The 24,372-nt window shown below is 45.7% G+C and overlaps 1 protein-coding gene across 3 annotated transcripts in view; it reads left to right on the forward strand.

Moving 5' to 3' along the window:
• Positions 1 to 24,372, forward strand: part of Hsd17b2 (hydroxysteroid 17-beta dehydrogenase 2) — an 88,043-nt gene that overhangs the window by 48,077 nt on the left and 15,594 nt on the right. For 2 of the 3 annotated variants that reach the window (XR_005283280.1, XM_038312309.1), the window contains exon 4: positions 5,084 to 5,221. Coding sequence is in view for 2 of the 3 variants with exons in the window: in XM_038312309.1 (XP_038168237.1) it covers positions 5,084 to 5,221 (138 nt within the window). In the remaining variant the exon portion in view is untranslated. Of the gene's footprint in view, positions 1 to 5,083; positions 5,222 to 11,838; positions 12,519 to 24,372 lie in introns of those variants that run through there. The other variant, XM_038312308.1, reaches the window with a different exon arrangement.

Raw genomic sequence — 24,372 nt, forward strand, 5'->3', positions numbered from 1 at the left:
GAACAGCTGGAAGCAAGCTCTTCTTGAACTTGACTGGGCCCGCAAGGGTTTCGAATCAGGCCGAATCTGAATCTTGATCTTCTGTTATCAGCTGGTGACATGGGGCAGGACACTCATTTGTCTGCCTCTGGTGTCAGCTGTCACACGTAGATGATGAAGAACCTGGACAGTCTCAGGGATGTTAGGACGTGTGGGGAAGTTATTCTCTACCTCTGATTCCTTGACATTTGGATCAGGAGGCTGCCTTGTACATTGCAGAGAGACTGGGAACACCCACGTCCTTGACTCCCTAGAAGCTAGCAGCACCGCCTCCTCTTGGTGACAAATCAAAGTCTCAAGTTCTGCCGCTTGTCTATGTGGTGGCCACTTGGCTCAGGGGAAAAACTGCTTTTCTTCGTATTGTCTTCTCTCTGTGGGGTGGGGATGATTTGCACCCTGCATTTCTTCTGAGCCAGGAATTGGGAAGGCCTCTTGGTTGAAACATCACTCAAAGCAAGCACAGCAGTAAGTGTGAATGTAGAGCTGTCCCCTTCAGAACAAAGACAAATGTGCTCTGTAGGAGAAAATTAGAACCTGGCTTTGGGATTCTAGGGGTGTCACTCAACTAAGAAGTAGAGTATAAAACTACAAAATCATATACCTTAAAATAACCGCTATAGTCAATTTTGTGGCATGCAATATTAGTTTATGTTTTATTTTGCCCCAATAACAGATTTTTGGGGGGTCTCTCTCTCCTATTTCTGACTTACTAATTCTAGAGCAGGAGCTAAGTATTTGCAGCTCTGCGTGTCTCCGATGCTGCTTCTCGCTGCTATTCATTCTTTTCGGAACAAGGTTCCAGGCCTTGATTTTGGTGGGGTACCTAGAGGCTTGTCACAGTCCCAGAGACCTCCAAATGACAAGGAGACCATCAAATGCTGTTTGAAGTGTCTGTGAGCTTCCTCAGAGGAATGAGCAAGCCTGTCTCTCCTGAGCTCATGGGTGGGGTTTGTAGTTCAGCTTGAGAAAGCAGGCCAGAGGAGAGGACCTTGTTATCAGCGCCAGTTTCAGTCCATCTCAGAAGCACCAGAAGCTGGGGGAGAGGCCTTGTGGTGTCCCCCCGAAACTAGGTCTGGGTAGCCCTGGCTAGGAGAGGTACCAGCTTTTGTGACCTTGATACCTTTCCCTTGGAGCCTCTGGAAAAGAAAGGCTGCTGTATTCTGCCCCCTGCTGTCTTGCCAGGGAATTTATTTGAAAAGTTTCATTTCTTCAATTCCCACGTAATCACACCTTAGCTTCAAGCCATAAAAAGGGGGCTCCTGGGTCTGGGGAGATGACTCAGGAATTAAAAGTCCTTTTGCTCATGCAGAGGACCCAAGTTAGGTTCCCAGTAGCCACATCAGGCAGCTCACAACTGCATGTAACCCCAGCGTCAGTGATCCACTGGCCTCCATGGGCTTACCTTCTCATGTATATGCACATGCTTGCACACAGACTCACATACATAATGATGGAAGCAGATGCAGAGATCCACAGCCAAGCACTGGGCTGAGCTCTTGAGGCTCAGTTGAAGAGAGAGAGGAGAGATCAGATGAACAAGGGGAGGTCGAGATCATGATGGGGGAAAACCACAGGGATAGCTGACCCTAGCTAGTGGGAGCTCATAGACTCCAGACTAATACCTAGAGAACCTGCACAGGAATGAACTAGACCCTCTGAACGTGGGTGACAGTTATGTGGCTTCATCTGTTTCCCGGTGTGGGGTAGTGGCTGAGTGGGACCAGGACTTGTCCTGGTGCATCGGTGCATGATCTGGCCTTTTCCCCCCCCATTCCGTATGATGGAATACCTTGCCCAGCCTGATTCAGTGGGGAAGGGGCTTGGTCCTGCCTCAACTTGGTATCCCACTCCCCAAGGGAAGCCTTATCTCCTTTGAGAAGTGGATGGGAGTGGAATGGGGAGAGGTAGGAGAAGGGGGGAGGGAGAACTGGGGTTAGAATATAAAATACAAAAAATTTAAATTAAAAAATTAAAGAAGGAAACATAAAATGATAAAAATCAAGGCGTTTTAAAAAGCCAACGAACTGAATTTTCTCTTGTAATGCTTCATAGAAATGGCAGTAAACATTGTATATATCTAAAAAATTGGTGGTCTTGTAATATACTTAGGTTCGGGCATGCATTGTGGTCTCAAGTGCTCTTACTAAAAGCTTCAATCAAGTATGAGGAAAGGTAGGATTTTCATAAAGGGGCTCAGAGCTAAAATGCTGTCTTCCCACGGTGAAGCCTGTCTGTCTAGAAGGACAAGAGAGACTTTGGCCAGGAAAAGGAGTCAGTTGCAAAATACCAACAAACGCTTGCAAAAGTCATGTTTGCTTGGTGGGGGTTGCAGAAGCATGGAAAATCGTTAGAACCAGGGTACACAGAAAGATAAACCACGGGACACAAGAGATAAACCATGGGACACAGGAAACTAAGCCAAAGGACACTGGAGTCTCTCGTGGAAAGTTGTGGGCATGTCCTGAAGCTTTGGGAAGAAGAAAATAGGCATTAAGACTTTCCTGGATTTTGCTGAAGCATCCACAGGCTGTCGAAGTGCTGTGGTTTCCTCTCTCTAAGAACTGTTTTTAAGAGTTGAGATGGATGTACACTAGACAGCTTACATTTAAAGTGCACCGTCAGGTAACTTGAGACATGCATACATCCCCAGGGCACTGACATTACCACCAACCTGCTTAGAAGATTCTCTTTCTCTTGCTCCTCCTCATCTCCTGAATTCACCTGCAGACTGGATGGGTCGAACAGCAAAAACTTCTTTATTTCAGTTCTGGGGGTTGACGTGTGAAGTCAGGGTGCTGGTAGGGTCAGGGGCTGGTGAGAATTGTCTTCCAAGTTGCAGACACTACCTTCTCACTGTGTTCTTGTATTATGGACACACACACACACACACACACACACACACACACACACACACACACGAGACAGAAACAGAGGCAGAGAATATAAATTAAGAAGCTATTTGTGTCTCCTTTTAAAGGGCCACTGATCACACCATGAGGGCTCAATCCTTATGACTTAATCATGCTCTAAAATCCCTGTCTCCAAACATAATCCTATTAGGGTCTAGAGTTTCAGTTGAAGATTCTATTTTTGTTTTTAACTGTGAGCATGCTGGTGTTGATGTGTAAGTATGTGAGCATGTGAGGACCACACCCACAGAGGCCAGAAGAGGACATGGGATTCCCAGGAGCTGTAGTTACAGGTGACAGAGGCGCTGGGAAATGAACTCAGACTCCCTCTGAGAGCACTATGTGTTCTTCACTGCCAAGCTATCTCTCCAGGCCAAGGTTCAATATTTAAAGTTTAGGGAGCACAACCCAGTCAGTAGCTCTTCCATCTTGTGACTATAGACATGTTTCTCTCATATAGATTAGTTTGGGTGTTTTAGAATTTTCCATGACTGCAGTCGTAACAAAGAGTACACACTCAATTTTGTTTGGCTTTCACTTACTGGAATTATGCGAGACCTCACTGTAGCCGCCATATATGCTAAGTTCATGGCTCTTAGTGGCTGAGTTGTATTGTTCTGGAAGGATGGATCATTTTAGCCATTCACCAAGCAGATCTTCTTCAGCTAGGGAAACCCTTCACAATGCCAGAGGCCATGTTTTGGGTCCCATTTTCTCAGGGATTCTGTCATATTTCCTTAGTGCTATGAGACTCGGATGTCTTCATCCCTTTACAATGCCATTGTTTTCCCACCTAGATTGTGCCTGGATCAGTTTCCTGGAACAAACAAGTGGCTTAAAACTAGAGAAGTGTATTCTTTCATGGCTCTGGAGGCCACAAGTCAAAATCAGAGACTTAGCAGGACAGCATCTTCTAGAGTTTCTTCTGAAGAGAGTTTAACCTCACCTCTTCCAATTTCTGGTGGCCGTAAATGTCCTGGACTTCTCCCAGGCAGATCCCAGTAGATCCCTGTGCTCTGTCTTCACATGGCTTTCCCTTCAGTGCCTCTAGTGCCCAGTCCTTTGATTTCTTATAAAAACACCCATGAGTGGACTTAGGGCCTATTCCATTTCGTTTATTCCTTATTTTTGTTGTTATTATTATTTGTGTGTGTACATGCATATGTGATGTGTACATGTTTATATGAGTATGTATATCTGCATGCATATGGATGAGGAGGCTAGCAGTGGATGTCAGGACTCACCTCTGATCACTCTTTACCTTATTTCTATACTTTTGAGATCAGGTCCTTTATGAACCCAGAGCTCACCTGTTCCCCTAGGCTGGCTAGACAGTGAGCTCTAGGGATCTACCTGTCTTCGCTTCTCCAGTGCTGTGATGACAGACATGCACCACCCCACTTGGACTTTACATGTGTGCTGGGGATCTGAATTCAGGTTCCCATGTTTGCACGGTAAACACTTTGCCAACTGAGCCATCTCTCCAGCTACTGAAGGTGCATCCTTGCTAGTCTGGGACACGCTTACATAGCCATCATACCTTAACCACACCTGCAGAGCCCGTTATTCCAAACAGAGAACTCACACTTTCTTGATTCCTCTTTAATGTCCCTTCTAAAGTCCCCTCCTCGTCTGCGACCTAACTCAGCTTCAGGCTCAGGTACTAAGCTACCTGGGACCTAGGCAGGGCAGTGAACATGTGTTCCACGACAGACTAAGATATTCCTCATGCTCTTTACAGAAGGGCCCCATTGTTCACTATGGCATGTGTGGCTCCTCATTGTAACTAGTATTAAGTCTAATTTATTGGATATTGCCAAGGTGGACTGAAGCGTGGATCCTATCCAACTCCCCCCAAATGGTACTGTTAAAGCTGGAGGCCATGAGCTAGGTAGTGGATGCTATCAATCCCACATCTACCGCGGTCCATTTAGAAACAAATACACCCATGCAACGGGACTGACCAAGGATATGAGCTCTCCTGGATTCAGCAGGACCTTGTTTACCTTTGCCTGACTTGGTCACTCTTGACATCAGTTCCTGGTATACAGTTAGGTACTTTAAATATTTGTTGGATGAATAACTGAAAATATCAAACCTAATTTTTTTTTTTTTTGCTCCCATTCTTCCCATAGCTGAGGTTCCGATGAAACGGATGGCCGCTTACTGCTCCACGAAGGCAGCTTTGACCATGTTTTCATCCATCGCCAGAGTGGAGCTTTCCAAGTGGGGAATCAAAGTTGCTATCATCCAACCTGGAGGTTTCCAAACAAGTAGGTACCTGAGACCAAGAGCTCTGTGATATTCACCGTAAGGGGGACCCTGACATTTCTCTTGGTCAATTATGACATGCATTGACCCCTACAGGGTTGTCAGAGATAAGCACAGCCAGGCATTAGGCATGACAATTTATTTTATTCAATAGGAACTAAGTTCTAAACTGACCGTGTAGATGTCATTTGGGTGTTTTAAATATTTTATTTTTATTTATGTGTGTGCATGTCTGTCTGTTTGTGTGGACATACACATGTGTGCAGGTCCCTGGGGAGGCCTGAAGAGGATGTGGGATTCCCTGGAACTAAAGTTATAGGCCATTGTGAACCATCCCATGTAAATGCTGGGAGCTGAACTCTGACCCTTGGCAAGAGCAGCAAACAATCTTAACTGCTGAGTCATCCCTCCAGCCATGACTTGGCTATTTAAATGGAGCTGAGGGAGTGGGGAGAGCAAGGCTCAGTCAAGTCAGGCAATTACAAAAGTACAAAGTACAAAGTACAAAGGCTTGGTCAGTGTGGAGACAGGCCTGATCCTTCCAGAGGCTTCCTCAAAGGAGCAAGCTCTCAGGGCCTTGAGTTGCAGGGTATACATAAACATACAACTGAACAACCTTTTGAGTAAATGCTCCATTTAAGAGCGGCTGAGGGCTGCCATCAGGGGTGTGTTCGCTAGGAAAGTAGTGAGTTCTCTGGCAATGAGTGAGCCTTCTCAAGAAGGTGTTTGGGAGGGCTTACATCTTTCTAAAATAGGGCCCGATACTGCTACTGCTGGGCTAGAGAATGGTCAGTCTCTTAGTGTAGGAGTTTGGAGAGTTCCCGTATGCTCAGTGGAAAGGAGAGCTTCATCTAACCTTTAACAAGCAGGAGCCTTCTCTGGATGATTCTTTTCTGGGCTTTTTTCCTGGAAGTGAACGAGAGGGCTCAGAAGCCGTAAACAAGCTAGAAGCCACATTGAATACAAACCTAGCTCCTTGAACGCCCACTCTTGAACTTCCCCACGTCCCCTTCTTCCGTGCCCAAGATTTATTTTCTCTGTGAGTGCACAGCAGCTCAGAAATGACCCCAATGGACTCTCCCTGATTTTCCTGAACCATCTTCACCCCACTCCCAATGTGGTATCCATCAGCTCCTTGCTGGGCTCATTCATTTAGACTTGGAGATTTTTGCTAAACAAACTGAGCAAATGCACTGGGCAACATCAGAACCCCCTTTCTCCCTACAAGATGGCTTCCTTCTCTGTGTTTTGAAAACAGCGTTTCCTTTCTAACTCCTTTAGAGAACTACCCCCTTCCGTCCTGGGAGATGCTGCCCTTGCCCACCCCCTGTTTAATTTCCTAATTCGTTAACTCTGGGCCAAGACAGAAGGTTCATCCCTGTTTTTTTTTTTTTTTTTCCTGGACCATAAAATATTTAATTGGTCATGTCAGTGAAGATGAGAGAAGATGGTCAAATCAAGATCACACACCGGAGGCGTTGCTAACCACTGAAGAATAAACCCTAAACCCTTCCGTGTCAGGCCAAGGGCACAAGATAAAAATCTATGAGGGAAACCTGAACCTTGGGAGGCACCTGACAGATGGGAACCTCACTGCGATGTGGAGGAAGCTCAGGAACCGATAAGAACATAAAAAGGAATGTTAGCCATATTTGAAATGGAGAGAGGATGATGTCTGCAGAAGGGTTTCTAGTCCAGCGTCCCCAGCAGGGAGGCGAATAGTCGACAGAGAAAGAAGGAAAGAGTGGAACAAAGCTAGACCAGAATGGAAGAGAAAGAAGAATGTTCTAGAGAGGGGAATGCCAGCAGGGAGCTCGTGGACCAAGGAAATGTTATATTGCGCTTATATTTTTTACATTTATTATTTTGTGCATGTATGTATGTATGTATGTATATATGTATGTATGTATGTGTGTATGCATTCATAGGCACCCACATGCTATGGCATGTGCTTGGAGATCAGAGGACAAGGTTTGGGAATTGGTCCTTTTTCTCCCACCATGTGATTCCTAGAGATCCAACTCAGGCTGTCAGACTTGGTGCCAAGTGTCACTACCTACTGAGCCATCTTGCTGTCCCTGAACTGGACTTTGACACCTGGTGGTAGGACTGAGGGTTAGGTTAGGCCCAGGGGCCAAAGGAAAATTCCAGCATATCCACGTAAGGCTCCCTTTGTAAAAGGGAGCAAGCTGGTATTAGGTTATGCCTTAAAGAATTCAGAGAAGTCTTGCTGCTGACATTTCTGGTGACCTGCTCTTAGCAGGCAAAACACCTTCTCTCACACAGGCTGGGGTAGCTGACCCTACTGTTTCTATGAAGGATTATATCATAGACATAGGCAAAGGTGTGACACTCACCATTTAACAACTTAACACAAGCATTCATGTACTAAGGCCAACAATAAAGCCAGCGCCCAGAAGCCCCTTTAAAACTCTTTCCCTCCAATCCCCTCCATTCCAAAAGGTACCCCACCTTCCCACCTTACAATGGATGGCGGTGGGGCACACCTTTAACCCCAGCACTTGGGAGGCAGAAGCAGGTGGATCTGTGAGTTTGAGGCCAGCCTGGTCTATAGAGTGAGTTCCAGGACAGCTAGGACTGTTACACAGAGAAATACTGTCTTAAAAAAACAACAAAACAGGGCTAGAGAGATGGCTCAGCGATTAAGAGCATTGCCTGCTCTTCCAAAGGTCCTGAGTTCAATTCCCAGCAACCACATGGTGGCTCACAACCATCTGAAATGAGATCTGATGCCCTCTTCTGGCCTGCAGGCAGACACACAAGACAGAATATTGTATACATAATAAATAAATAAATAAATAAATAAACCAATAAAACAAAACAAAAAATCTTAAAAATGTAATCATTTTTGGGAATCTCTTCTATTTTTTTAATTATATACAGGTAAGACTTAATTGACATTCTCTGGGTGAGGGCACCCCAAGATGAGGTGGCTGATATGCCCCAGTGCAGACTCCTGGCACAGTGTGATGGGGAAGAGTCGGAGGACAGATAACCAGAGCCTCTGTCTGGGTTTGTCTTTCCTACCAGGCTATCTCTGTTTGCAGCTCCTGCTTGATGAGTCCCCAAAGGCAGGGAGCCAGAGAGCAGAGGGTGGGCTAGAGAGCCAGCCCCTGTGTTTTTGCCTAACTGAAGGTGGAAGCAAGAAAGGAACTTACAAACAATAGGCACTGAGTTTCTGAAAACAGAAAAAAAGAGACGCAGATCAGATTTTCCCCAGTGCCCTACAATAAAAATAGCCGAGGTGTTTCATGCCTAGCGCACATTAAACCTGCTACTTTCCTGCACTGTGCCACTCAATTCTCATCTATGGAGGAAGGAGGCAACAGAACATTTCCATAGTTTTCTTGTAGTGAGAAAATTTAGTGTTCAAGTTAAGGAATTCCCTCTTCACAGAGATGATACAAAGCAGAGGTGGGATTTGGGTTCAGGTTAGATTGGCAGGTTATGTGCTGCTCCCAAGTGCCAGGGGATGGGTGGGTTGTGTGTGCCTAAAATAATAGATGGTGGTTGACAAAAGGCTGGAGACTTTGTCACTGGGTGGGTGGGGGCATTGGGGGCTCTAGCTGTGTATTCTCAAATGCAGTTAGTTCATGAATAGGTGGGAGAGATGAATCTGTGAGAAAAGTCATTTGACGACCCAAGTTCAAACCCCAGAACCAACACAGTGTGAAAAGAGATCTGATTCTGAAAGGTGTCCTCTGGCTTTCACATGAGCATTTGGGGACATGGGCCATCCCATTCCCTACACAACATTGCAACATTCAGATAGGCATATATACATAAATATATATATATATATTCATTGGTATGTATACCAATGAATATAACTTTTATAAGTCAATGAAGTGAAAAGTGACAGAGAAATTCTCTATAGCTTTTGAGAGCAGGGGTTAGAGAGAGGTGGCAGGAGGGATGTAACAAGCAAGCAATAATGTTTTGCAAGGCTAAACCTCCAAATCAATTGTTGGATAATTATTTCTCTACCCGCAGTGCTGTCTACTTGAAGAGAAATGGGGCCACTTGGTGTTTGCTTATATCCCCAGCATCGCTGGACTTTGGGGGTCCAACACTTCTTATAGCCATTCATACAGTAGCAGACGAGGGTGACAGCCAACCAGTCACTGTGTACCTGTGGGACAGAGTGTGGAGGCAGTGGCATTTTTGAGGGGTGTTATGGTGTTAACTATTAAAATTTTAAAAACACACAAGCGTTTTTAAACCAACTGTCTGCACTTTGGGGAACCCTAGCCTGCAGAAAACAAAGTCCACGTATAGCAGGTATGTGCTTGAGTCTGTGGACGGCAGTGTCGCAGCTGCAAACCCTAGCCAAGGCTGACTGGCAGCGCTGGGATGGGAAAGGGGCTGATTGAAAGTGGCCTAATGCAAGTCTATTGCCCTGCTTCAAATCACAGCTCAAATCTAGAGCTTTTGACTAGGAAAGTGCAGAATGCACCCTTTTTTGTTCCTCCCCGATAAAAGGAAATGCAGGCTTCTGTGTGCACAAGCATAGGAATAAGGAGGAACCATAGAAGAGCACACAACTGTTAGTTTCATCAAAGGAGATTGGCTTTAAAGATGCTCACGTCTCCTTGATACTTACTTATAAAATAAGCAGACATTGTTGCTATGTTTTAAAGTAAATATGTTTTATTTAATTTCACATACTAAGCAGACATTATATGTTAAAATACATTTCTATTTAATCATGGCATTTGCATAATAAAATTTAAACGTATATTGAAATTACATTAAAACATATTTAATGCTTAAAATTACATACAGAAGGCATTTTAAGCTGCATAATAAATTTTCAACACAGAAGTAGGTACTCCTTGTATATTTAATAAGTTATATGTGTATGCTGTGTATAGAATGTATTTACATACTTATGCACACAGAATGGATCATATATTAGATGATACACACTGAAGACATTTTGTTTTACATATATAAATGCCATCAAAAGACATGTACTAAAATGATCGACTCAGCCACATCTGTAAGAGCTGCAAACCAAAAGACAGCACAAAGTTCCACTGCAATATATCAGATCCAGAAATTTTGGCAATATTTATGCACTGGAAATCTATGCAATAAAGAGAATGGGCACATCACATGTGGATGCATCTCTTTCTCTCTGATACACACACACACACACACACACACACACACACATACACAATGCTGAGTAAAAGGCTGACACCAAAGAGTAAATGTTCAAAACAGGTAGAGTGAGTCCACCCTCTTAGTAAGGACAGTGACAGTTTGAGAAGAAGGGGCTAAGAGGGGACCTCCGGGCAAGTTCTGTTCTGTATTTGGTCTGCTTGTTCATTACTGGAGTTATTCAGTTTGTGAAAATTCCAACCATCCCTCCTTACCCATATTTAAGTTTAAAGGATTTATTTTATTTTATGTGTACGTGGGTGTGTGTTTGTATGTGCACCCCAAGTGTGTATGTGCCTGTGGAGGTCAGAAGACGGTGTCAGATGCCCTGAAGATAAAGTTACAGGCAGTTATGAGTCACCTGGTGTGGGTGCCGGGAAACACACCAGGGTCATCTACAAAAGCATCAAGTACTCTTAACCAATATGTCATTTCTCCAGCCTCATATGTAGGTTTAAAAAAAAGAATCAGCAGTGTTATGAAGCACACATTGTATAAAGAATGTACAGAGCTGACATTTGGTTCCAAGTGGTTCATTGTGTGCTCTTCTTGGAGAACTCTCTACCACTCCCAGCATCCCTTAGTTCTAGCTCCCTCAGCATCCATTAGTTGCCTGTAGTTCTTTGTGTAGATCTGAGGAAGAGTGGGTGTAGCATGAATAATAAAAAACCCAGAGACAGATATTGGGGTTCAACCTGAAGATCAGAAAAGCAAAGTAGCCAGCCACTGGCTCTTGCCTCTACCTCAGACCGAAATGGTGATCCTGCCTCTATGAATCTTCAGAGTGAGACTGAGCTGAGGCCTGTCTCCTCCTCCTCCAGCACTGGGATTAAAGGCGAGTACCACTGCCCGACATCTATAGTTAACTAGTGTGGCTACTGGGATTAAAGGCACCACTGCGTGATCTGTATGGCTGACCAGTGTGGCTGTTTTACCATCTGATCTTCAGGCAAGCTTTATTAATTAAAGTACAGATGAAATATCACTACAAGTGGCTTTCCCCATCCACTCTGGCATGTCTAAAAGGCCAGCTCTGAAAACATACATATGAGTAGCATTATACAGACCTAGAAGATTATATTTAGGAATACACACAAATATTCATACATACATATATGTATGCCTGTAACAATGATAAGTGTAAAAAGAAGCTATAAGTTTGAGACAGAGAAAGCAGGGTTATATGGGAGGACGCAGAGGAAGTAGGAGCATATGGGAGGAAAGGGAAGAGAGAAAGGATGTGATTATAATCTCAAAAAACAAAGAAAATTGACTTTTTTTTTTTTAGAAGCCATTAACAAGCACCTATCTTTCCCAGCAGAGCTAGTCCATAATCCCTTGACTTGCCTCCACACTTCATCCTGGCCTCCCCGGTTTATTCTGGATCTGAGCCTCCCCAGAATCTGAGCCTCCTTTGCTTCCTGTATTCTAGACGTTGCAGGCTCACCTGACACTTGGGATAAGATGGAGAAGGAAATTCTGGATGACATTTCACAGGAGACAGAGGACGACTATGGCCGGGATTATATCAATACTCAGAAGAGTTTTCTCCAGACCATGAAAACCATGTCCTGCCCAGACATCACCCCTGTGCTTTGGGACATCCAGCACGCCATTTCAGCCAAGAACCCCTCTTCGTTTTATACCCCAGGGAAACTGACTTACCAGTGGATCTGCCTTAGCTCCTACTTCCCAACCAGCGTATTGGACTATGTCGTGCAGAAATGTTTTGGTTCAAGATCCAAGCCAAGAGCTCTAAGGACATCGAGTTAGAAGAACAAGGCCCCAGTGGGGTAGGAAATGTCACCTTCTTAGGATGAAAGGGAAACCTCTTATTAAACTCATTTTCTACCTCAAATTCGTAGTTTGAAACCTGTTGGTTCCTTTTGCTGTCGTGGCAGGAAGGGCTAGAGAGCACCAGGGAGCATCACGGCGGGTGCTGCTGAGACCTCCTGCCACCAGACACCAACCAGAGTGTGCATTCCTCCCAGATGCTGGGCCTTCGGTTCTAGCCCACTTCAGGACAGTGACTGTAACGATAAACCAAAACCCACAGCAGGTCTCCCTTTCCCAGCACATGTAAGAAGTGTGTTTATACAGTACTGAATTCTATTAAGTGTGCACTAGTGTTATTTCTCGACAAATCAATGGGACCTACCCAAACAGATCATTACTTCTTCCTCAAAGGCGCTAACAACTACCAGAGTCCTTAGCAAATACATGTAACCTTTCCGGTACTGGCTAGTTTTGCCGTAACACTGATGGCTGAAGATCAGGATACTGGCCCCTTAAGGTTGAGGTTGCTGTGGCAGTTTTTTTTTTTTTATTTTTTGAATTTATTTTTACTTTGAGATGGGTCTCATGTATCCCGTGCTGGCCTCAAAAATCACGATGTAGTCAAGAAATGAAGGATGACCTCAAACTCCAGAGCTTCCTGCCTCTGCCTCCCACATGCAGTCACGATGCCCTGCTTGAAATGTGTGTGTGTGGGGGGGGGTGAGACACACACAGAGAGATTACGCATGTGTGTGTATGTGAGAGAGAGGAGACACAGAGTGTGTGCTTGTATGTGTACAGGTGCACAAGGGCCCAAAGAAGATACCCAGTGTCTTACTGCATCGCTCTCTGTCTTATTCCCTTGAAACAAGATCTCTCACTGAGCCTGGAGCTTGAGGCTGCAGCCAGCTTTTTATGTGGATGCTAGAACCTGAACTCACATCCTCATACTTGTGCAGTAAGCACTGTTACCCACAGGGGTATTTCTTCGGCGCCCACCATGCAAAAGAAGAAAACAACAGGGGGGTGTGTGCCGTGCTCGCTTCTGCTTTCCATGCCGGAGCTCCCTGCAACACACGTTGCTCCTCAACAGCGCCTTACTCATTGGAAAACTCTTTGCAAACGGGGTCTTAGTGACTGCAGTATTCAGAAAGTCACTTCCTGTGCAAACGAATTCAAGGCTACTCCTCCTTGCTTTTCTTTATTTTTTTTTTTTGAGAGCTGTCTCCTCCCTTTTTTATAAATTGATTTTATTGAGCTCTACATTTTTCTGTGCTCCCCTCCCTTCTTCTCCCCTCCCCTTCAACCCTATTCCAAGGTCCCCCTACTCCCAATTTACTCAGGAGATCTTGTCTTTTTCTACTTCCCATGTAGATTAGATCCATGTATGTCTCTCTTAGGGTCCTCCTTGTTGTCTAGCTTCTCTGGAGTTGTGATTTGTAGGCTGGTTTTCATTGCTTTATGTTTAAATACCACTTATGAGTGAGTACATGTGATAATTGTCTTTCTGGGTCTGGGTTACCTCACTCAAAATGATGTTTTCTAGCTCCATCTATTTGCCTGAAAATTTCAAGTTGTCATTACTTTTCTCTGCTGTGTAGTACTCCATTGTATAAATGTACCATATTTTCCTTATCCATTCTTTGGTCGAGGGGCATTTAGGTTGTTTCCAGGTTCTGGCTCTGACAAACAATGCTGCTATGAACATAGTTGAGCACATGTCCTTGTGGTACGATTGAGTATCCTTTGAGTAAATACCTAAAAGTGGTATTGCTGGGTCTTGAGGAAGGTTGTTTCCTAATTTTCATTGTGTCCCATAAATTGGAGTATGTTGTATTTTAATTTCCATTGAATTCTAGAAAGTCTTTAATTTCCTCATTTATTTCTGTCTTGATCCATTTTTCATTCAGTAGAGAGCTGTTCAGTTTCTCTGAGTTTGCAACAATAAGCTTTTTCTTGTTTCTGTTGTTGGTGTCCAAATTTAATATGATAAGAAGCAGGGAGTTATTTCAATTTTCTTGTATCTGTTGAACTTGCTTTGTTTCTGAGTATGGGAGGAGCAGGGGTATGATGGCAACCCTTGCATGGATAGTAGATGAGAACCACTGTCCCCCACACTGGGCCTGAGGTTCTGGGGTGCTGGGTAGAATATAGGGCTGAGTGAGGAAAGGGGAAAAGAAGAGGAGAATCAAGTATTTGGTGAAAGTGCACCATGGGGCAGGTATCCGACTAGGAGGAAGGCCTTGGATCCCATCAGCAGACCCTGTTCCTATATTCTTTGAGACAACTGGGTCACAGGAGCTGACATGAGATTTCCACTAAGCATTGGGAGGGCAGAGTGGGGCAGGACAGGATAGAAGCAACACGGTATCTGAAGACAGAGGCCAAGCTCTTGCCTCCCTAGGATGCTGTCTCCTAGTCCCAGTCTTTGGGATAACAGAGGAACTCACTGATGAGGACCACACATGTTTCAGTAACTGAGCAAAAAGAGCACATGCCCTTTGCGCTGCCCGGGAGGATGTTATCTGGTTGGTGGTTTTATCTATTTATTTATTTTCTTTGTAGTGCTTAGCACTTGTCTGTGAAGTTATGTGTTTGTGTGTGTGTGTGTGTTCATGCATGTGTGAGATAATCAACAGTGCTTATCTTGTGACACATTTATGATGTTAAATAGCTGAACTGAATGCTATTTAAGTACTTAGCTCTCCCCTGATGCATAGACACATAAAAGACATTGGCTATTATCATTCCTACAGCTAATGGGGTACTCTAGTAGTGCTGCAAGGGCTGTAAAAAGTTGCTGATTCACAGGGAAGGCTCTGGACATCTTTGGGCTGTGCTTAGGGACAGTGGTCAGTTCCTTATAAGATGTTGTTGGGGATTCACAAGGCCCTTAAGCTTTCTCTGACTTTGAGAGGCAACACTTCACTCTTTCTCATCCCTGGACAAACAGACGGTCCAAGAGGACCACTGATTTCACGTATGCATCTCTACCTGCAGGGATGGCTGCCTAACCGATGGAGAGCTTGGGCTGAACAGCAGCTTGCAAGCCTGCACAGAGCCCACCCTCAGGCCCCTTTCCCTCTGGTCTAAAGGCCTGGAGAGGAAGAGCTATGGCTTCTGTGCCCTCTCCCTTCAGCTGCATCAGGGACCGATTTTCAGAGTAGGCTAAAACCTTCTACAAATGCACAATGCGCACACAACACTGTGTTATTGAACTCATTAATAGAGCCAGGGGAATGGCAGAGTGGGTTCAGAGGGGACAGGAGCAGTTGATACGCAAAACATAATGCTCTCCAATAAAAAGGATGCCAATATCGGACTGCTAAGGTACACACAAAGCTACAAAATTGGTCGTGGTCACAGGCAGCAACACCTAACATCTTCTCTGTTTGAACTAAAAACTTCTTGTACCCATTGGGCAAAAATCAACTGTGCTTTCTCTGGTTTCTCCAGATTAATGACTCCATTGACAGATTTGGGCCATTTGTAAATTGTAAGTGGGGCAAAGTCATGGGCCTTCCACGGGCCTTTAGGCATTGCCAGAGCATGCTAAAAGAGCACAAGTATTTTTTTTTTTTTTGCCTTTGTTCTAAGTTCTGGAAGATTGTTTTTGAAATGATAATCAAGGTTCCTAGCAACCCCAACCTTGATTGTCATTACAAAAACAATCTTCCACCAAGCCAAAGTAGGGTCCCAACACTTTCTCAGCATCCAGCTCCACGTAGAGTCTTATGGTTGATGAGAACCTGTGGAGGAAACATCACTGATCTATTGTCCAGCCGTTGGCAACAGTGATGTGAGATTCCCCTCTGTATGCTATGAATATGTTTTTATTACCATTGGTTATTAAAGAAGCTGTTTCAGCCAATGGCTTAGTAGAGTAAAGCCAGGTGGGAAATCTGAACAGAGATATACAGAGAAAGTAGGCAGAGTCAGGGAGACACCATGTAGCTGCTGAAGGAGACAGACGCCCCGGAACCTTACCGGTAAACCATGAGCCTCGTGGTAAAATACAAAATAATAGGAATGGGTTAATATAAGATGTAAGAGTTAGCTAGAAATAAGCCTAAGTCACTGGCCAAGCAGTTTTGTAAATTAATATGATTTTCGTGTCATTACTCGGGTCTGGGCAGCGGGAAACGAATAAGCAGTCTCCGCCTACACAACAGCAGTGGACCAATTAGGAGCCCTAGGCAGCTTCTTCCACGACTGGAAGCTGGTGACACAGTTCCAGCATCTCATTCAAGGCTCCCTCAGGCTGAGCCTTGAGGAAACTCTGTCGTGGTCTTTCAATGAAGGAAGTGACAGGTTAAAGGAAGGGGCCACCCTTCCATCATGGATGGACGCCCCTTGCTCCCCAGACGACCAGCTACACAGGCTCAGAGCTCTTGACCTCACAGGGATGGGCTGTTAAGCTCAGCAGGTATCAACAGTGCCGTGTTAAGTGGGTGAGGAGCTAGGGAGGGGATGGGGACGCAACCTTAGCTACATCAGCTGTTAGTGACCTGTAGAGGCCATGTGGTCTGTCACACAGTCAAGAGATAATTATAATGGGAAAACTAGAAACCAGGAGGAGAAGAGAGTATCTCTTCCTTCATCCTCTGCCTGACACACATTATTTGCTGGGTTCTATTACAGTGTGCGGGCAGCTGTCAGGAAGAAGACCTCCTGGCACTCCATGTGACACCTTCCCCCCAGGCTGCCCCTTCCCATGAAAGCAAGGTCATCTGCAGGAAGGGACGAACTGCGCCAGTGTGTCCATGTCCTCTCGTTGAGACGTTCTTTCTCCCTAGTTACGCAGTGTTCAAGTTGTCAAAAAATCTCTTGTTTGGAAATTACACTCGACACTTATATTTCTTTGGAAAATTGGGGGAAAGATGGCTCATTAGTGTTTCAAATAATCTAAAAAGAACGGTAATTCTGTGCCATCATGGGCCTTTCATTCTTGTCCTCGGTGAAATGATGAAAGGGGACATAACATGCCCCTTCTCGGGGCAGCTGTGAATAGAGAGTTAAAGGAGACTGTGAGGCAACAGAGGCTGGGAGTGGGGGCCGCTAATGCACAGCCTTGAGATGTGTTCAGGGAAGGGAGTGGGGGCGTCTTGACCCATCCCTGTCTCTTGGCGGCCAGTGTTCCTCTTTTCATAACTGAGGCTCTAATATCCATGCTGCTCAGAGACGAGAGACAACCTCACATCGCCACATCATGAAGCAACAGCAGTGAGAAGCTGTGGGGGCGGGGCGGGGACCCAAACCAAAGAGGCAGCCTGATGCTCAAGAGCTAAGTACGCAGGACACAGAAAAATACAACTGGCCATTTTTATCTGTGGGCTCAGCTACCTGTGACTGAACGTATCCAGAATCTTTTTCTTCTGTATTGAACATGCAAACCCTTTTCCTTGTCACTCCTGCCTAATGGCAGAGCGCAGAGCGTAACTTCTGTCTCCATTGTGCGTTGACTGCAGGGGGCATTCTAACTCATCCAGATGCAACGGGAAGTGCATTGGAGAGTGTGCACAGGGAGCATGAAAAAAAATTGCTCTTCTGAATGAGGTGATTGACAGCTGTTATCTATGGGAGACAAGGACCCCTAGTGAAGTGGTCATGCTCCATAGGTGAAGGGGGCAGCTGCAGGCTCTTAAGAACGAATAACCACCAAGACGGTGAAAAGTGGAGAATAACCAGTAGGAGAAACAGCCCAAGGTGTATGGTAAAGGGCTTTTCTTTCTTTAAAAAAAAGATATACTGTATAAACAACAATCAAGAGAAAGCTGATGCATGGTTTGGACTTTGCTATCCCCGCAAAGCTCATGGGCTAAAGGCTTGTGAGCTTGGTGCTGTTGAGAGTTGGGGGAAAGTCTATGAAGTGTGCTCTCATAAATACATATCGCACCTCCAAGGCTCAGGGAACATCACAGAAGGGGAGGTGGCAGGGGTGTAAGAGTCAGAGGACAGGGAGGAACTGAGAGAAACAATGTCTCCTGGACTTTGATGGGACCACTGCATTTGTGGATGCTGCATTTGCCGCTGTGGTTGACTGCACAAGACCCGCACAAGATCAAGCCAGTCAGCATTCCAGCACAGATGGGTGAGGGGCTTATGAGCTTTCACCCCCAGCAGAAGGGTTATTGACAGCTCATGGCTGCAGAGAGACCTTACAGCCTGTTTCCTTTAAGTTTGTGCCTGTGCTCCAGTGAGTGGCCTCACACTCCTGCATATATGGGCAGCACAAATTGGCCTCAGTAGTGGGTTATAAAAATAAAAGGACGTGAAAATTGGGAGGGAGTTCTGGGAGGAGTTAGTGGGAGGAGTGGTGGGTAAATATGAACGAAATACATTGCATGTAGATATAAACTTCTTAGAGAACTATAACAAATGTATTAAAAAAGAAGTTTGCTCTAGTGGTAGGCCTCAGGTCAACAGGAATATGCTGTGTGTGTGTGTGTGTGTGTGTGTGTGTGTGTGTGTGTAAACTGTAGGAGGCACAATCCCAACCCTTTTTCTTCTTAGTCATGAGGCTGGTGGTTTTACCCTGACAGGCACCCCCGCCATGTGTTGCTTATCACAGGTTCAAAGCAATAAGGTCAACTGATTATTAATCAGAAGCCCCCAAGCCATAAACCCAAACAAAAAATTTCCTTTTTACAAGTTGATTGTCTCGGGTAATTGTCATAGTCTTGGAAAAGATGGCTAACCTAGTTGGTATAGCTCTGCTAACACCAGGCAGACAGAGGAAGCTCTGAGGCTGGAGACATTTCATAACTTCTTTATCCAGCTCATATATTTTCTATCCTATGCAACCTGATCAGAATGGAAACGTGCCTGCTCTGCAGCTCCTGGCTGCTCTTCCATTTCAAGTCAGGACCTGGCTGTCTCCTTTGCCCATTTGGCCCTGAAATAGGAAGGAACCAATTTTCAGTTCCCTGAAGCATCTATCTCTCCCTCACCACACTCCTAGTTCCTTCTGGAAAAAAAAAAAAAAAAGAAAAAGAAAAAAAAAAAAACCTTCTTTCTTTTCCCCGGGAGACATGGTTCCTCCTGTATAGCCCTGGATGTCTTGGAACGTGCTCTGTAGACCAGGTTGGCCTCGAACTCAGAGCTCCACCTGTGCCTGCCTCCTGAGTGCTGGGCTGAAAGGCTTGTGTTACCGTCACCTGGCACAAGTGTTTGCTTTGAGACAGAGTCTTGCTTTGTAGCCCTGGCTGGCCTTGAACTTATTCTCCTGCCTCTCCTGAGTGCTGGAATTACAGCCAGCAAATTCAGGTCTCTAAATTTCTGTCTGTCTGTTGGTCTGTCTGTCTGTCTCTTCCTTTCTTTTGTTCTGCCTTCCTGTGAGTTGTTTTATTTTAAATTGTGTAGGTATACATATAGGTATGTGAGTGCAGATACCCACACTGGCCAGAAGAGGGCAGCGGATCCCTTGGGCCTTGATTTGGACCTTGAACAGCCAGGCACAGACAGGTTTCCTGCCAGAGCAGCGTCTGCTCTTCACGGTTGAGCTAGCGCTTCATTTCCCAAGCTCTTCTTGAGCTTTTACTTTGTGTGAACTGAGGATAGGAACGCTGAGAGCCCAGTAACTAGTGTTAATCATCTTAGCTATTTCAAACCAGCAAGAAGTGGTGTGGGGACCAGCCCTCTGATATCTATTCTACCCACCAATCCTGCCAGCTCTGTTGCTTCTAAAATGTACAGGAATCCGTTTGCACCAGCCAGAGGGTGCAAGCGAACTAACAGGTCTTCCTAAATAACTGTGCCCTTTCAGGCTGCCTGGGAGGCTCTGATTCAGACGTCCTCTGTGCTTAGACATTTCAGAAGTGACGGCAGCCCCAGCCTGGCATGCGTGGAGGAATCGCTTCTCCACTCGGCCCTGACTGTGATGTCAGACCCAGGCTAGGATTCCAGCACCAGGCTGCAAGCTCTTGATCACAAGGAGGAGCCTTGTTCCTGGCTGAGGTGACAGGCAGCAGGATCAAGTGGACAAGGCAATTGGTTTTGAAACACCAGAGCGCAGGTTTCATGTAGACCCCCGAGAGAAAGTGAGGGTGAGCCTGACCAAGGCAGAGGGACGGTTGGAGATTATGGAGCAGAGGTTGTGGATGATTTCACATCATTTCACTGAGTATCACATAATAAGCATCCGTGAACACAAGTTCATCCTTTCTTTCCTACAAGGAGACACCTCTACAATGGGGTGACTCTGCTCTGGCCATTGAGGTCTCTGGGGTTCTGTCTGTCTCAGGGCTTCTACATTCAGTCAAAATCAGAGTTCCTTCTTGTCCTCTCCAGACCAAGTTCCAGTGTGGCTCCAGACCTCCGTAACTCCTATTAGAAATGAATAAAAGGGGGTCCACTTGAGGGGTACAGTTCTAAGAATGCCTAGCTTGGTAAAGAGACTTTAGACTAGATTTTAGGCTCCTCTCTGTCTAGCAAAGAGAGATTGAATGTGGGGGTGGTGCTGGGTTATATAGGGCAGGGGAGATAAGGGGACTTGGCTGCCTAACAGTGAACCTGTGTGTGTGTGTGTGTGTGTGTGTGTGTGCGCGCGTGTGCATGCCACATGAGTGCACCAGAAGAGGGTGTTGGATCCCCTGGAGCTGCAGATACAGGCAGTTGTGAGTCACGTGAGTCACTCCGCGAGGGTGCTGGAAACTGAACTCTGGTCTTGGGCAATAGGAGCAAGTACCCAACTGCTGAGTCGCGTCTTTGGCCCATCAGCATTGTGTCCTTCAAAGGTGAAGGCCACATAGTACAGAATGCTAAAAGGAACAGCTGAAGCCCATTAGCTGTTTCAGGGCAATGCACATGCAAATCTCCAGGCGCCCTCATTCCCCATGCTCAGTGTGGGTAAAATAAATGAGGCGGATGATCCAAGTGTTATTGAGGGCACAGGGCAACCTGGGTGGCCTGACTGTGAAGATGGCTTGCTAGGATGTCCAAGTGTCTGCAGAGCACACTGAGTAGATGAAAGAGTAAGTAGAAATACATTTGCGGCCCGGCGGTGGTGGCACACGCCTTTAATCCCAGCACTCGGGAGGCAGAGGCAGGCGGATCTCTGAGTTCGAGGCCAGCCTGGTCTACAAGAGCTAGCTCCAGGACAGGCTCTAGAAACTACAGGGAAACCCTGTCTCGAAAAAAAAAAAAGAAATACATTTGCTTAGGTTCGGGGACTGGAAGACCAGGGTGAAGGAGTCAGCAGGGTTGGTTTCTCCTTTGACTTTCTCCTTCACTTAAAAAGTCTTCTCACCTGCATTTATTGTGTGTATACGAGCAGGAGCATGTGCGCCGTGGAGCATGTACAGAGGTCAGAGGTCAGCTTTCAGGTGTCTGATCTCTCTTTCCACCGTGTAGGTCCCAGGGACCAAACACGGATGGTCAGGCTTGGCAGCAAGCACTTTTACCCACTGAGTCATACTGCTGGCCCACCTGTTTGTTTTTCTCACTTCTGAAAACTGAACCCAGGTCTTTGCATGCATAGGCAGATGCTCTGTCACTGGGCCACCTCCCCAGCCCATCTCGCTGGTAGCTGAGGCTTTTACGTGGCCATTTTCTGTTCTCATATGGCTTTTCCTCTGTGCTCAAATGCTCTCTTTTTAAAGTCACACCATTCATGCTGGATCGGCGCCCACTCTATTAACCTGAATGGCCTCTCCAAAGACATTGCCATCAAAACAGTCACATTCTGAGGCGCCGCTGGCTGGGATTCCACATAGGGAGCACAAATGAGCCCAGAGCCACCACCTTAAGAAACCATAAGAAGTGTTTACTCAAGCTAAAGACAGAACCATGTCTTACAAACACTCGTTCCACTTTTAGGTGTATGCTCAAGAAGAATGCACACCTATGGGTGCCTAAGATAGTCTACGATGGTCTTGGGGACACTCACGTGACCTCACTCTGACCACTCAAATGCCTGCCAAATAGAGAAGTATACACGCGGAGGAATACTCTACAGCAAAGCAGAGAAATCAGCGGCAGTCTTGCAGTGCAGAACACACACGAATTCCACAAAGGCAGCTCTGAAGGAAAGGAGCCAGATCCCTACAGATGAAGGCTCTAGAGGGAGGTGTGGAGCATGGGCAGGCAGCGGCTATGTGAAGACCAACCAGAGGAGAGAAGGGAAAGAGAGGGGGGACCGGACCTCTTATGCAAAGCCTCAGACTACTTAGCTTGGCGGTGCATCATGGGGCTGAAATCGCAGAGTGGGCTGTGGAAGACAAAGTAGAGAGCAGAGTCTTGCGTGAGATAGGCAAGGCTGAAATGGGGAAAGGCTTGGAAGTCAATCGGGAGTTAGACAACCCGAGATAGTTGCTTTTCTTGAGGCTCGAACCTCGGGCTTTGCATAGAGCATGTCTGTGCTCTACTACTGAGCTGTGTCAGCTGTGTCCTCAGACCAGTCCTCATGGGCTGAACTATGAAAAGTACTGTGGGGAGGAAGATTCCAGAGACCCCACAGAGGGAAACAGAAGATTTAGCCTCAGCTTCAGCTGTGGGTGTAGAACCATCCCTCGCTACCCGTGAGGGTTTGGTCCCAGGACTTCCAAGGAAAACAAAGTCTTATTAGCCAGCATCCACAAAATACGGTGTGAACACCATCCCTAGTTTAACAGTTTAAACTGTTGTGGGAAATTTTGGGAAACAGAGTCACCAAGCCATAGGTGGGGAGAGAAAAGTTTATTATGCCAGCTGGGTGCACCCAGGATGGCTCCTTAAAGGCAGCGGCCCTTCACTAGGTGGGGAGCAGAGGCAAGCAGGAAGAACAAGCTCAAAAGTGTGCAAGTGGCATGAAGTGGCTGTGCAGGGTTAAAATTCAGAAACCTCAGCTCCCCAGTGACTCCAGTTTCTGGAGATCCTGCAAGCGGGGTACAGTCCTGGTTCATTTCAGGAGGCCAGGCTGAAGGTATTGTGGTTACCCTGAGGAAGGAAGCTGTGCTTGTAGAAAGAGCATACAGTAGGAGGAGAATGGAAATAATGCCTGCTAAAGGCTTCTGAGCGACAAGAACTAGCAAATCGCATCACTGCCGGTAGGTGACCCCTGCCACATGGCTGAGCCCACATCTAGAGTCGAGAGCGCGTGCTCCTCCAAGGACAAGGGTGTGGATGCAGGGAGGCTAAAGGACAGCGCTGAAGTGTCACCTACCAGTGGGTCCAAGGCCTGTGAAGAAAGGACATTTGTATCCAAAGAGATGTTGAGAGGGAATCAAATGAAACCATTTCTCACAGAGACTTAAAAGTGGAATACTATTTTATACACATTAGCTATATACATCTTAAGTATACAGCTCAAAAGTTTTTTATTTTGTTTTCTTTTTACTTTTTACTATTTCTTAAGCCTCTCACATACCCTGGACTAGTCTCAAGCTCGCTGTGTATCTAAGAATGGCCTTGAACATCAGATCCTTCTGTCTCTCTTTCTCCCAAGTGCTGGGATTATAGGAATGTACTACCACACCAGTCATGATATTTTTTTAAATTTTAACATGAAATGTATATATTCAATCTTTAATCTGAGCACTTGGGACCTGAAGGAAGGAAGATCAGAGGTTCTGGATCATTCTGGGTTATACAGTGAGTTTGAGGCCAGCCTTGTCTACTTGAGACCACGTCTCAAATGATAACAACAAAAATAACAAGCAACCCAAAATAGCAAAATAAGAAAAATAACCACTTTAAGTGTGGTATTTCTTTGTAGCCAGGAATGGTGGTGCACATGTCTAACCTCTGCTTTTGAAGGCAGAAGCATGAGAAATATAATTTCAAGACCAGCCTGGGCCACACAGAGAGATATTGATCGAAACAACAGTAGCCATCATAAAAACAAGTCTCCGGAATAGGACGAAACTTCAGAACAACTCAGCTTCTCCACAATGTCCCTTCCATGTGATTTTTTTCCACTCAAATTATTTTTTAAAATTAAAACCAATACACTATTTATAATGAATGCATCTTTAGGTTTTTCCAGTTTCCGATCAATGTGTATTTAGCTTTCCAGCCGCTGTTGGCTAATTCTCTGCTCACTAGCACTTCCTGTGTGGCACAGCTCTTCTTTGTTTTTCAGGGCTCACTTCTCCATGTTTCTTACAGAGAGGGCATGTGCGGCTCTGCTTTGTGATCTGGAAACAAATTTCAGCCCAGAGTTCACCTGTGAATCCCCTGGCCAAGAATCAGATCACAACCACAGTTTAAAGTC

Source organism: Arvicola amphibius, chromosome 15 (genome assembly GCF_903992535.2).
Source record: "Arvicola amphibius chromosome 15, mArvAmp1.2, whole genome shotgun sequence".
NCBI lineage: Eukaryota > Metazoa > Chordata > Mammalia > Rodentia > Cricetidae > Arvicola > Arvicola amphibius.